The sequence below is a fragment of the Accipiter gentilis genome, unplaced genomic scaffold, assembly GCF_929443795.1.
Source record: "Accipiter gentilis unplaced genomic scaffold, bAccGen1.1, whole genome shotgun sequence".
Taxonomy (NCBI): domain Eukaryota; kingdom Metazoa; phylum Chordata; class Aves; order Accipitriformes; family Accipitridae; genus Astur; species Astur gentilis.
The window spans coordinates 36,269-49,951 of NW_026060855.1; the positions used below are offsets into that span (position 1 = coordinate 36,269).

Consider the following 13,683-nt stretch of genomic DNA (forward strand, 5'->3'; position numbering starts at 1 on the left):
CCCGTGGCGCTGCAACCAATTGGTCAACTCTGTCATTTCCCGTTTCTCATCTGCACAGTGTTCTCATACCCAAGAGTTCTACCAGAGGGGTCATATTGCCATTAGTGATACCGCAAAGATTCCGCACCCGCTGGATATCTCCCACAAGCTTCTGGACATGATGTAACATTGAAATTTCTCATGTTATTTGAACCTTCTGAGGTTTAACATTGCTAGCATTTATGTGCCACCCCAAATACTTCCAAGGTGCTGCCTTTTGCACCTTTTCAGGAGTGATTATTACTCCGCGATGGCTTAAGATGTCCTGCAATTGAGTTAAAATCTCATCCTGTGGCAAGTTACTGAGGTAACTGCTTTCTTACAGGCTCTGATGCCCAGGCCACATACACCTGACGCATCGTGGGGGAATTGCGCATTCATTGCGGTAACACGACCCAATGGTATCTCTTATAGGGTTCTGCCTTGTTAATCGATGGTACCGAAAAGGCGAACCGTTCAGCGCCATCTGGGTGCAATCTTTTAGATTTATAATTAACAAATCCCATTCTTCTGGAAGCATAACTGGAGATGGCAAACCTGGCTGCAGGGCTCCCATACTGTGCATCACCACATTCACAGCTCTGAGATCATGTAACAGTCTCCGCTTCCCACTTTTCTTGGGAATGGTAAATATTGATGTATTCCATGGACTAGTAGAAGGAACAACTTGTCCCGCTCTCAACTGGTCCTCAACTAACCCTTGTATTTTTAGTAGCCTTTCAGAATTTAGCAGCTACTGATCAATCCAAACAGGTTCATCTGTTTTCCAGTTAATTTTCAGAATCGGCTACCCCTCAGTGACCGCTCCTAAAAAGGATGCGTCACTAACATTGCCTTCATTTGGCTCAATAAATCATGGCCTACGAGGCCAAACAATTCAGTTGGGGTAGTCATGACATACGGACACGTCGTAATGTGTTCACCATCGGGGAACACAAATGTAATTGGTAGCTGACTTACTAAGGTGGCTTGTGTGCCCCCTATCCCTGCAATACCAAACTTTGGATTGATCGATGGCCATGATGGAGGCCAAATGCATTGTGAAATAATCATAACATCAGCACCTGTATTGATTGTCATAGGTTTCTTGACAACAACTCCATCGGGCCCTTCCAATTGCACTACCTTTTCTGGTTTACCTCTTGTTGTGTCCATGGCAAAGTATACCTGCGGTTTCCCTGTGGAGCCGAATCCACCATCTCCACGTTGTACTTCACCTGGGTTCGGAACACACGACCTGAATGGAACTAATTGTGCTATTCTGGTACCTTTAGGAATAGAAACAGGAGGGATTAAAACATGAATCATAATTTTCACAGTCCCACAATAATCTGCATCAATAAGCCCTGGGAGCACCAGAATTCCTTCTAGAGCTGTTGAAGATTGCCCCATTAAAAATGCACTAAGTCCAAACCCCAGTGGTCCCTTTATGTTGACTGCGGTTTCCACATCCACTCTGGAGCTTCCTGCGGTGGCGGATCTGGTGGTTGCGAGGCTGCCTGAGGGCTGGCAGCTCAAGCCCCTTGCATTCGTGTCGTCGCGCGAGGGGCCTTCGCAGTCGGTGTAAAGTTTCCCTTCTTCCTGTATTCTTGGTGGTATGGTTATCTTTCTTACACTTGTTGCAGCACTTACTGTTAACAGTACCTGTACATTTGCTCCTAATGTGTCCACGTTTGCCACAGTTAGAACACTTGACCAAGGGCGTCTTACTGGCCTTGTGTTTCTTTGTAGCTCCTTGGAGAGCTGTGGCAGCATAGGCTACTTTCTGTGAGTCCACTGATCGATCCGTGTATTCTATCATATCAACGATGTCTGCATTTTTTGGCAAATTACACAATGCTTTGCGTGTCTTTTCAGTAGCATTTTCAAAAGCGAGTATTTTGAACATGTTTTCTTTCATGCCCTCGTTCATGTCAGGGTGGTCATAAATTGTATTCTCCTGTTTCACCTGGGTAAAAGCATGGCTGTACATATTGTCTGGTACGGTAAGAAAAGCTTGATACGCCAAGATCTGTGATAGATGATGAACCTCAGTGACACATTGTAACTGAGCGTTCCCTGATGCGAAGGGTCCAGCACCCTTCGCATCTGCATGGTTACTCCCCATAGGGGATCTGTTTGTTGTCGTGATGTTGCTTGTTCCCTATCACAGAGCTTCTCCCACTGCCAGAAAAACACTAACATTCGGGCGGGTGTCAAAATCAACTGTGCTAGCTGTTTAATATCTTGAGGTATCAGCGTATCAGCAGAAAAAATGAATTGCAGTATTTGGTGAGTTAACGCAGATTTGATTCCGTACTGACTCACAGCATTCCTTAATTTCTCAATGACCTTCCAGTCAAACACCTCCCATTTTTTCTGTCCATTTGATGCAATAACTGGGAATGCTTAGAGCATAGTCCCTTCTATAATGGCATCTGTTATTACACCCCTCCAATGTCTCTGCCTTTCTTCTGCAGCGGCTATTACAGGCGGCTCCGCGTCTGTCACGGGTGCGGTTGGTTTCCCCGTCTCTTTTCCCCATTTCCTTTAACAATTCTAACATTGTCTCTTTTTGTTCTATTATTAGAGTAGCCAAGTCCTTGTTTGCATTATTTGAATCAGGGTGTATGCTAGGTATAATTTGTTCATGTTGAATGGTGGTATCTGAGGGCTGGTTTTTCGTAGGCAGATTTTTACTCACTCCCTGATTCTGTAGGGTTTCCTTTAATCGTACGGTTAGGGAGGCTTGGGAACTGTCGGATGGCTGATTAATATCGGCAGTCCCAGGGAGTGGAGCAGAAGTCAAGGGCACGAGAGTAGGCGAACAAGCTCCAAAAAGTCTCTCTCGCTGCATTATGTTTTTCTCCCCGCTTTTCCCTTTCGCTTGCGGTTGGAGAGAGAGAGCAGCAAAAGCAGACGCAGACGCTTTACGATCTGCTTTCATTTCTTACAGAGTTGTCTTAATCAATTTCCATAAAGTTACAAGATCTTTAACTTCTTTAGACCCGTCACTAATTTCATCCCATAGGGAGGTTCCGATAGCATTCCAGGTACTAAGCTCAAAAGCTGTACCCACACTAATTGAAAGGTTTCTGTCCTTGCTTCATTAGTTTTTTAGCTGATTTATCATCATCAGTTACCATATCCCATAATACGTCTCCTAATCTACGCCATTCACTCTCCTTAAATAATAAATCCGGATTCTTAAAGCATCCCTTAACGCGACCAACCCCGAAATTTGCTTAATGCAGTTTACTCCCCGCTTTTCTAAAAAGCACTGTAATAATTTTAGGGCTACCTCTTGATCCATTGCCGGCCAGCTTCTTGATACTCCTGGGTGCTACCTTGATTAAGGCACCTCGGTTAAAAAGTCTTTGCAGCCTTTTTCCAGTAGCCCTCACTGACGGCGAACCCCTTTTGGATGGTCCAGGCACGAGAGTTAACACACCAACCAAGACGATCAGCGTTCGGTTAATCTTTTGCCCCCCAGTCGCTGCTACCGGTGCTTCTCAGTGTCCGTCACTCCAATTCCCCTTTCTTCGGTCCCCGTTCGGGCACCATTTGTTGGAGCGGCGGAGGAATGCACATAAGTCGACCCAATATGAGTGATAGAAGTGATTCAACTTTATTTGCACGGATAGCTCATATTTATACAGTTTGCGATAATTATGCCTACTAGTCCTAATATGATTGGTACATTGCTAATGTTTATTCATTACTAAAACACACCCACTTGTGGTTGGCAGCTACGCGTGTTCAGTAACTTTCTCATGAGAACTTCTTCAAAAGTTACTTGTGAAGTTATGCCAAGGTCATACCGTCCCTGTCTTTCTCCTGATAACAGCGAGACCAGCTGTTGTTTTTCTCCCAATATCAGTAAAGCCAGCTATTTTCAGCCAAGGCCTAGTCTTGTTGCTCAAACTGACATTCTTTCACACAGAATTCTGCTCTGTGTGAACTTTTCCACAGGCCCATGTCCTTTTTCAGCAAGCCACTTCCCAACAAAAGGTATTCCTAGAAAAAGTTTCCCGTTTATAAAGCAGGAGTTTGTTGGGGCTGAATTACAGTTCCTTTGTAACTGAATTGGGTCAATATTCCGAAAAAGGGGAATATGTTTATTTTTGAAACAGGTCAATACTGCATGTGTTGTGCTGGCAAGGAGGAGGCTTCTTAAATGTAGAACTTGTTAAATTTAAAAGCACACCTCCACTCTCCATAGTATTGCTTCTATGTTAATTCAGGGTTAAGATATTCGTTCACTTCAGTTTCTGTGAATCTGTTAGGGCAGCGTGCTCTAAGGTGATGGGAGGGAGCAGGGGGAAGAAGGGGAGGAGGAAAAGCAAAATATCTGGAACCTGCTCTTCCATGACTCCTGCAAACTGTAATGTTATTTTTTTTTCCCAAGCCTGAAAACTGTACTTGGCAGTGGGATTGTGGCTATCTTGTTAATATTCTTCCTTCCTTTCTTGTTTTGGCCTCTCCAGGAAGCGATTCGAGTAATCCTTGGAAATCTTGATGATTTACATGCATTTTCTACAGACCACTATCTTTCTGTGTACCCTTTCTTTCCTACTTGTAAAAGAAAAGGTCCAATGACTTGTATCTGTTGGGCATTGCTTAATTTGACATTCCTGCCTAGTAGTGCGCAGATCTTTAGCTGGAGTACGACTCCTCTGAGCTTCGCAGTTTTACATTAGCTGAAGATCCTCCTCAGTTGTTGCCTTCACCAGAGAACTGATGTATGTAAAAAGAATGTTTTGCAGTGTTTTCAGATGGCCACCCCTGCGTTCCAAATCTGATTTAGCCAGAGAAAACGAACGTGCATATATAAAGTCCCAGGAAGCCCACGTAATGCGATTGCAAGGAAAGCTAGTGCGTTGTTTCAAAAGGTTAATAAAATGTAAAGCGCAGCAGCGTTGGCCCTCTAGTAGAGAAGACCGCAGTAGTTTTCTTGTAAGGTACATTAGGATTAAGTATTGTAGTTGCTGTAGTGTAAAGGGTTACGGAGAAGTTACTCTCCTGAGGCTGTTGTTGCAGAGAAAAGTAAGTTACTGGAAGGAGAAGCCTTTTCAGTCCTAAGGTGCGTCAGTTTGTGAATCAGATCAGGCCCTTCGGCATCATCTCCTCCCGTGATTCCGAGTGCCCAGGAGTAATGAACACCCGCGTGTTTCCGCCTCCAAGGCATCCCCTTCCAGTCTCGGCAGACTGCGTTATTGCCACCCCTGGTCCTAGCAGGCAAGAACGAGATCATCCTCTTTCTCTGTCAGAAGCTGGTAGGTATGAGAGCAACTTATTCCTGTTGCTGCCAGGAAGAGAAAGTAGCCCAGAGCATCGTCAGACAGGAGGCACCCAAACAAAGGAAGCCTCCTCGTTGGTTTGCTTCGCTAAAGCGCAGCCAGTTTTGCCTGCGTGCTTGAGGAGGGTTTGATTCACGAGCTTGTATTTCTGGAACTGGGAAGTCCATCCACCTGCTCAGGCAGCACCGGGCCCTGCGGAGAACTGCAAGCTCAGAGGCCTGGCGTGATGAGTTGTCCTGCAGTCTGTGTGTCGGGCTCCTCGCTGTAGCATACCTCTTAGTTAATCGCCAGCTGTGGGAGTCCTTGAAGCCAAACTCAAACGAACAATTTCATCCCTTAAAGGAACTGACTGTGTCATCTAGGCAAATCTTGGGCTTCATCTCTGGTCCTCAGGATGCAAATGGAGTAAAAGTATTCATGTTACCTGTTTCTTCCTGAGGTCAGAGGCACGTAAGGAGGCTGCTGCCTGGCGTCACCCATTCGTGCATGCATGAGCTCCTAGGTGTGCGAACTGCACCCCCAGGAAGGAACGTCTGTAACTGTGGCGTTTGTCATGTCAATTATCTTTTGTTCTCCCATTTTGAGGAGGACTGTGAAGTGAATGTAATGACGCTAGTCCTGTGAATCCTAGTCCTTTTCAGGTTTAAAAATAATTTTTAAAAGAATTACTTTTTAGTTAGGAAAGCTGATGAGGTTTTCTTCACAGGGTTGGGAGAGCCTGGCACGTTGTTTTTTGCGGGAAGATGTGAGGACTGAAGCCAGATGCAGTTAAGGAAACACAGTGCTATGAATGCAAGCAACTGATGGGAGAGTGTCACCTGGATGAGTGTTTCTTGTAATGTGTTACTAGCGTATGGTGTCTCCTCACATCTCATTTCTCCGCTGTGTAGTTCGATGTGTCACTTGTTCAGCTGCTGCTGCTCATTAAATATAAATCTCCATTGGCAGGAGCAGTTACAGGGTCGTGGATCTTGGACCAAGATCCTCAAAACCCCCTAGCTATGCGAGGTTTCCCTGCCGCACGTGCACTGCCTTTGTGTCCTGACGCTCTGTTTCTCCAGGAATGTCGGTATTTGCGTGGGGAGTTTCAAGGACCTGCCTGTGGACGCGACGGCCCCTACACCCCTGATGTATTCTTCTGGTGCTGCATCCTCTTCTTCGCCACCTTTGCCCTGTCAAGCTTCTTGAAGACGTTTAAAACCAGCCTCTACTTTCCAACCAGAGTAAGTAGAAGGAGGTGGCCAGCGTCCATCTCCGCACTCGTTTCCCAAAATGGCTTTCCTGGAGCACTAAGCAGTATTTGCCCTGCCTTGGTCAAGCTGGGAAATGTTGGCCTTGCAGGCCAAGCTCTCTAAGAGCTTGGATGTCCCACACTCATTTCCATGAGTGCAAAATCATCGTAGCGTTTCCCACCTGCCTCGTGACGTGCCCCAGATTGAAGATTTTTGGGGTTTGATTTTTTTTTATTTTTTTTCTTCTCCTCAGGTAGTAGGAAGTCAGGTTTCCCAAAGTTTTGGGGGTTGGGGTTTTCGGTTTGTTTTTTTTCCCCTACCTTCTGCGCATTATGTGCTCGAGTGGAAAGTAGATTCGAATGAGAAGCTTCCTTTTGAGGACTAAAGGATGCCTCAGTGCCTTGTTGCCATTGTAGCTGTGAGTGTAGCTGTAGTGGCAGACATGTGTTTTCTTATTTTTAATATTATTATTATTATTTTTAGATTTTGACTTAAACCAACCCTTGTTGGCCTAGTTAAGCTTTTTTTTATTGTCTGACCCCAGATCTCACAGGGACAAACACAGCAGCAGTATCTAAGCAAGGGATCAGGCTGCATGTGCTCAGAGGGGTAGTGGGATTTGGTTAAGCAGCCTTAATGTTGTGGATGTCTGCAACTCTTGCATCTCACCTTACGGCCCTGTTTGCCATGCCCCTCTCACCTCTGGTTTCTCGCCCCAGGTACGGTCCACAGTGAGCGACTTTGCTGTTTTCCTCACCATCGTCATCATGGTGCTCCTTGACTTTGTGGTTGGGATCCCATTGCCGAAGCTCCAGGTCCCCCATGCGTTCAAGGTAACGGGGTGTTTTGGCACGTGGGGGTGCCACAAGGTGATGCCGGGGCAGGGCAGGGCTGAGTCTGGAGGAGATGCTGGTGGTGTGACCATCTCCTCTTCCACCTCCAAGTGCCTTGCTTCCTCCTGGAAACGAGAAGATGGCCCCAAAACTAGATACCTACAGGGGAAGTATCTAGAGCTGCTTGCAAGGAGGAGACTGGCACTGCTGAAGCCCCCGGGAGAGGGGGACATGAAGCCAGGGCTGGGAGGTGCTCTGACGCAAGGAGGGAGGGGAAAATGAAAGCCAGTGGAGTGCCTGGGCTGGGAGACAATGCTGATGTGTGGGCTTTGTTGCAGCCTACCAGAGACGACCGCGGGTGGTTCATCAACCCCATAGGACCCAACCCTTGGTGGACGGTGTTGGCTGCGCTCGTCCCAGCTCTGCTCTGCACCATCTTGATATTCATGGACCAGCAGATCAGTGCCGTTATTGTGAACAGGAAGGAGCACAAGCTGAAGGTAAGGGCCTGCGAGAGATGACCCCAGCCCCTTCTGGGCTGCAGGTCTGGTGGGAAGCTCTTATTCCCGATGCTTTCTGAAGGCATTGGTTTGGGACAAGGTCAGGCTGCGTGGCAGGATGCTCTCCTGGATTAACGATGAAGCAGGGAGCAAGTGACAGGGCAGTATAGATGAGCAACCTTTTGGAGGAGCAAATTAATCTTGGAGCAATAGAGAAGTGCGTTTTTGTTTTAAAATGGCAGCAGCAGCAGGTGTGGGGAATGAATTGTTTTGATGCGCTGCCAGGGATAACTCAGAGTCACACCTTCCTCGCAAGTGGCAGAATTTTCTTTGTGAGTGAAAAAAATGATTTGGTGCTTTTGGGTTGTGGGTTGTTTTTTTTTTGGAGAAGTATGTATCGCACAAGCTCTGCGTATCCCTTGTGTCTGAACTCCTGCCAGATTTTCATGCCAGGTGCTTGTGCAAAGTCTGCATACACCCTTGCTTGTTTCCATTTCTTGTTTTGAATTCTGAAGAAATTGACTTGTGCTCGAGCAGGGTTTGAGTCTGACTTGCGACGTTATCCTTGCTCTTGTGCTATAGGATGCTCTGTTTCTTGTTTTCCTGCCTGCAGAAAGGATGCGGGTACCACCTGGACCTTTTTGTGGTGGCCGTGATGCTCGGGGTGTGCTCTGTGATGGGGCTGCCCTGGTTTGTGGCTGCGACCGTCCTGTCCATCACCCACGTGAATAGCCTCAAAGTAGAGTCTGACTGCTCAGCTCCAGGAGAACAACCCAAGTTTCTGGGCATATGAGAGCAGAGAGTCACTGGCTTGCTGATCTTTGTGCTCATGGGCTGCTCCGTCTTCCTCACTTCTGTGTTAAAGGTGAGAGGAAAATGCAAACCACCCAACAACCGCGAGCTTGTTGGAGGTTACAGACAAACAGTCCCTTCTCTGCAGGCCTGAGTAGTTAGTTGTGGAGCGGAGGAGAAGGAGGTGATCCCAACCCTTGGGGCTTGACCCACGGTGGGAATCAGCCTCAGTTAGGCTTTGCAGCCCTTCAGGCCCCCGTTTGGTGTGCTCGAGGTGAGCGAGCAACGCAACTGCTTGAATTTTTGGGTGTCTTTCAGGCCCACCCATGTTTATGGGTTACAGTTGAGCATATTCAGACCAGCACATCTGCTGTCTTTCAAACAGGCAGCCCTTTAGTGGCTGCAATTTGCTCCCCAAATGCCCCGGAGCAGCCGTTCCCAGGAGCTAAACACACTGAGGTCATCCCTGTGGGCTTCCTTGCACGTTCCTCCCACAAAGTAATCTCGTCTCTAGGCTAGGAGGAGGCCTGTGGCCTTTGCCTGTTGCCCCAAGAATAGGCAGAAGTGTTTCTTCTACCGCCAGAGAATGCGGCATAGGGTAGCATGGGTGAAATCACATATTTTCCTCCAACCTTTCTGGAAAATAGGGTTATTCTGAGGAGAGGTAACTCCCAAGTTCAGCCTAAAGCAGAGCCTTAGCTCACTCGTGCGCACAAAATGGCAAAAAAATGGTTAATATCTGACCTATCTCTAAGCCTGAATGGAAGCTGGAAAGCTTCAAGCAATTTTAGGCAGTGCCTGTAGAAGAGGGTGGTAATACTGAAAATGCAATACAGAAAAAGAAACGATTGCATTCTTTCTTTTTCTTTTTGTTCCCCCCCCCCCAGTTTATACCAATGCCTGTACTTTATGGCGTCTTTCTCTACATGGGTGTGTCGTCGCTCAGAGGAATTCAGGTATGGACTCTTTTACAGCGTGCAGCATGTCGGCTCCCTGGTATTTTGTCTCCGTAGCAGCAGGGAAAAAAGCAGTGGCATGGGAAAAACTTCTCGCAGAGCAAGCAATGAAACTCTTTTGTGTAAGAAAAAGATTGGTGGAGGCACAGGAGGTAGATAGGGCTGGGAGGACCAGGCAAGTTCAGCGCTCTCTGTTGCAGAGTTTAGGGCAGGTCAGTGTTTGGTTACGTGAAAGCGGGGGAATTTGGTGCAAAGGGAAGGCAGTTTCTACCACTGGTGGAAATCCTCGCGGGGGGATTCAGTGGGCCGAGAAATGCTAATAATGGAATGGCATTGGAATAGTTGCCGTTTGGTGGGCAGCTCTCAGGGGCAAGCCGGTTGCTAGATGGAGCGAAGGGAAAATGGGTGCTGCTCCCAGGAGGAATGCAGTGGGACCCAGGATTTCTGACGGCAAGCGAGATGCTGCAAAGTGCCTCCACGTCTCGAGAGGGCCAGCAACTTGCCGCAGTCCCAAGGTGGCAACCTTTCCCTTTTATTTCGCAGTTCTTTGATCACTTGAAGCTGTTTTGGATGCCGGCGAAACACCAGCCGGATTTCATCTACCTGAGGCACGTGCCCTTGCGAAAGGTGCATTTCTTCACGGCGATCCAGCTGACCTGCCTCGTCCTGCTCTGGACCATCAAGGTGTCCCGTGCCGCCATCATCTTTCCCATGATGGTAAGAGCTGCCGCCACTCGGCAGCGGGGTGTTTGCAGCGTTGGAGTGAGAGGTGGCATCGTCTCTGAGCTCACCGCATCTTCCCTCTTATTCGTGAAGGTTTTGGCTCTCGTCTTTGTCCGGAAAGCGATGGATTTCTGCTTCTCAAAGCGAGAGCTCAGCTCTCTGGATGACCTTATGCCAGAAAGGAAGAAGAAGTTGGACGATGCCAGAAATGAAGCCGGAGAAGAAGAAGAGGTAAGGCTTGCTGTGTCCTCGGGGCTGGACATCTCCGTGTGTCTGTGAGATTGCCTGTTTCTCTTACAGCTTGTCTGGAAACGTTGGGGGAAGATCAGCACTCAATTGAAATAGATCCCAATAGCCTGTAACTTTTGTAACCTTTGTTTCCTCAAGTAGCAGTGAGCTGAACGTTTGAATACAGGTGTAATTTTTAAAACGAGTCGTTTTTCACAAAGGTCATTATCATTATGATGATTATTATTAGATGCTGCTGCGGCTGCTGCTGCTGGCAAGACTTGCTCATAATCGTGTTTTGAACACACAATCCCCCTGCCCCGAAATCTTTGGAGTGAACGGTTTCTCCCCTGCTGCACTAATACCTATAGCTGCCAAGGGGCAGAAGCGGAGGGCAGACTGCTAAGTTTGTGCTGGGCATTCAGCTTATCTCCACTTTGATCAAAGACAGAGAACGTGATTTGTCCCTTTTTTACATCAGGAGTCCAGGAGGGCCATGGAAGCTGCTGCTGCTGCAAGTTCAGTTCAGCTGAACGTGGGGAAGACCAGTGACGTGGATATCCCAAAGCAAAGCAGTGACGGGTAAAGCCCCACCAAGCGCCAGGAACCCCGGCAAGATTAGCTTGAAGGTGTTTGGCAGAGTTTTCTCCACTTGCCTCTTTGTGGGGCATCCCACAGAAACCAGCAGGCAGCTTGGTGGGAAAATCGAATTCGGGGGCAAGGCTGCAGGAGGCAATTGCAGGGCTCTGACCCCAAGCAGAGTGGCTGCAGCACTCATGTTTGACCCCCAAACCTTGCCTCATCAGTGCCTTTACGGTAGCTGGAGATCCTCATACTTACACATGAGGAGTTGCAGGCGTGATCTGTACCAGCAGTGGCTTAGGAACCCGGACCGGGGCTAAGCCCCAGCAAGAGCCTTTGCACAGAGCTGTTGCTCTGCAGCTCCCCGGCTTGCCTCCCAAAACTCCTCATCCAGCAAAACCTCCCACACTTATGCGGAGCTTTGATTCTCGGGGCTCCGCTGTTCCTCTTGCTGATGCTAATGCCCTTGGTGGCATCAGTTCCCATAATCACGGATTGCTATGTAAAATATTTATTGCAGGACTGATCCTTCTGAGATTGTTATCCTGGATGAAATGTCACAAACGACCATATGGAAGGCTCTCACTTTGAAGACAGAAACCCTTTGAATCCAGGGAGGAAAAAGGTAAAGGATTGCACGTGAACGTGACCGTGCTCCTCTGCAAGCGACGGCGCACACCTACGCTTTTCCCACGCTTTGGCCGGCAAGGCTGAGCAAACGGCCTGTCCCTGGGAACAGGCAGGGAGGACCGTGGCATGCAAACCAGCTCCTCTCTGCTGGGGTGGTCCCCCAAACAGGGCTGAATGAGCAGCAGCTGGCAGGTCTTCCACTGATGATGCTCTCCCTCTTTTTCTCTTCCCTTCGCCTTTCCCCACTCCCGCTTTTCACGTTTAGGAATCTTGACTTTGAAGGAGAGGAGTGAGAGCGTGACTCGGGGATGTGCCAACGCAGACAGAGGGAGAAAGCGCTTTGTTTCAGTTGGAGGATTCCCATTAAAGCCATGCAGATGTTTTCAGTTATCCTTGGTGTGCTTCAGGCATTCAGTATCTCTAGACCAGCAAGCTGAGGGGAACGTCAGTGTCAAGGGGAGTTTGGTGGTGTTAAGTCTGTGTGCGTACGTGCGTGTGGGGGTGTGGGTTTGTAGTGGTAGAGGGACTGCTACAGCTTTATCATTCAGTGCTGCTCTTTTAATACCTAATTCCTCCTCTTTTTTTTTCTCTTTTTTTCAAATGTAAACTGGGAATGTCCAAAATAATTTTCTGTTGTATTTGATGCATTCTCCACTTTCTTCTTGATCACGACCGGGTTTTTGGTCTGGTTTGGGGTCCTGGCTTTAATTCGCTCCTACATCTCTTACTGATACAAGAGGGATACCCTCTGCGGCAGGTCAGCATAGAGAGCCTCCGAGCCGTTGGTCTAAGGTGAAAGAAAAGCATTTGCTCCCTGCGCTCCAGTTTTACCTTTCTTGGTTGGTTTGGCAAGTATCACAATAACGTGTGATGAACTGACCATAAACCCCATTCCCCGTCCCCCTGTGCCACTGGGGGGTGGTAGGGAATCCGGGAGTGAATTTGTGCCCAGGAAGAAGGGAGGGGTGGAGGGAAGGTGCTCTGAGATTTGGTTGTATTTCTCATTACCCTGCTCTGGTTGATTTGTAATAAATTGAGTTAATTTTCCCCAAGCGGAGTCTCTTTTGCCAGTGACGGTAATTGGTGAGTGATCTCTCCTGTCCTTATCTCGACCCACAAGCTCTTTGTTATATTTTCTCTCCCCTGTCCAGCTGAGGAGGGGGAGTGATAGAACAGCTTTGGTGGGCACCTGGCATCCAGCCAGGGTCAACCCACCACAGGGGGAAATGATGTACTTAAGAAATTATGTACTTAAGCCACACAAAAAAGGCCACAAAGCTCTTGTGAAACAAGATCCCCTTTGTATGATCAACGCATGCCTTGCTAACAACTGTTCCCCTGGAGAAGAACTAAAAGACTGAGAAGAAGGGAACATCCTACCCCAGGAGGCGCCAAAAAGTTGAACAATTGCTAATAGGCATGAAGTCAGAAACATCTTCACAAACTGGAGGAAAGGTAAAGAAAGGTGGCAGGGGGAGATCATGACCACCAACTCAATTCCACACCAAAAAGACTTACCCCCCCCCTCTCCTTGAGCATGCGCTGTAGAAGAAAAGAACATTGGACCTTTAATTCCAAGCAGGGGAACTTCAACCTGATAGAAACTGTGCGAGATAAGCGACTCCCAGCAATAGTTTTGGGAAGAACTTTGGAAATCGAATATGTATAACTGAACTGTATAGATTGCTTGCCCGTTTAGGCATGAGGGGTGCTAGTGTTGCGGATTACCACCTAGCCCCCATCTTTTTGTAAACATGAACTGGAATAAAATACCTCTGCTCTGTGTTTATATTGGCATTTTGCACGCCGGGTAAACGACCCCACTTTTGGGACAACAGTGGGGCAGGCAAAGCACCGCATCCCGCAGGCCGAGGGGCTCAGGCACCCAC

At 47.9% G+C, this 13,683-nt stretch overlaps 1 protein-coding gene across 11 annotated transcripts in view; it reads left to right on the forward strand.

The window, feature by feature from the left end:
- Window positions 1-13,226, forward strand: part of LOC126036997 (electroneutral sodium bicarbonate exchanger 1-like) — a 27,908-nt gene extending 14,682 nt beyond the window's left edge. For 8 of the 11 annotated variants that reach the window (XM_049797205.1, XM_049797204.1, XM_049797203.1 and 5 more), the window contains 5 exons: window positions 6,380-6,541; window positions 7,270-7,383; window positions 7,722-7,883; window positions 8,497-8,748; window positions 9,563-9,631. In XM_049797205.1, coding sequence (XP_049653162.1) covers window positions 6,380-6,541; window positions 7,270-7,383; window positions 7,722-7,883; window positions 8,497-8,676 — 618 coding nt within the window. In that variant the 3' untranslated portion in view covers window positions 8,677-8,748; window positions 9,563-9,631. Of the gene's footprint in view, window positions 1-6,379; window positions 6,542-7,269; window positions 7,384-7,721; window positions 7,884-8,496; window positions 8,749-9,562; window positions 9,632-10,174; window positions 10,349-10,447; window positions 10,586-11,063; window positions 11,212-11,684; window positions 11,791-12,059 lie in introns of those variants that run through there. The other 3 variants (XM_049797212.1, XM_049797213.1, XM_049797202.1) reach the window with 3 other exon arrangements.
- Window positions 13,227-13,683: the final 457 nt, after the last annotated feature.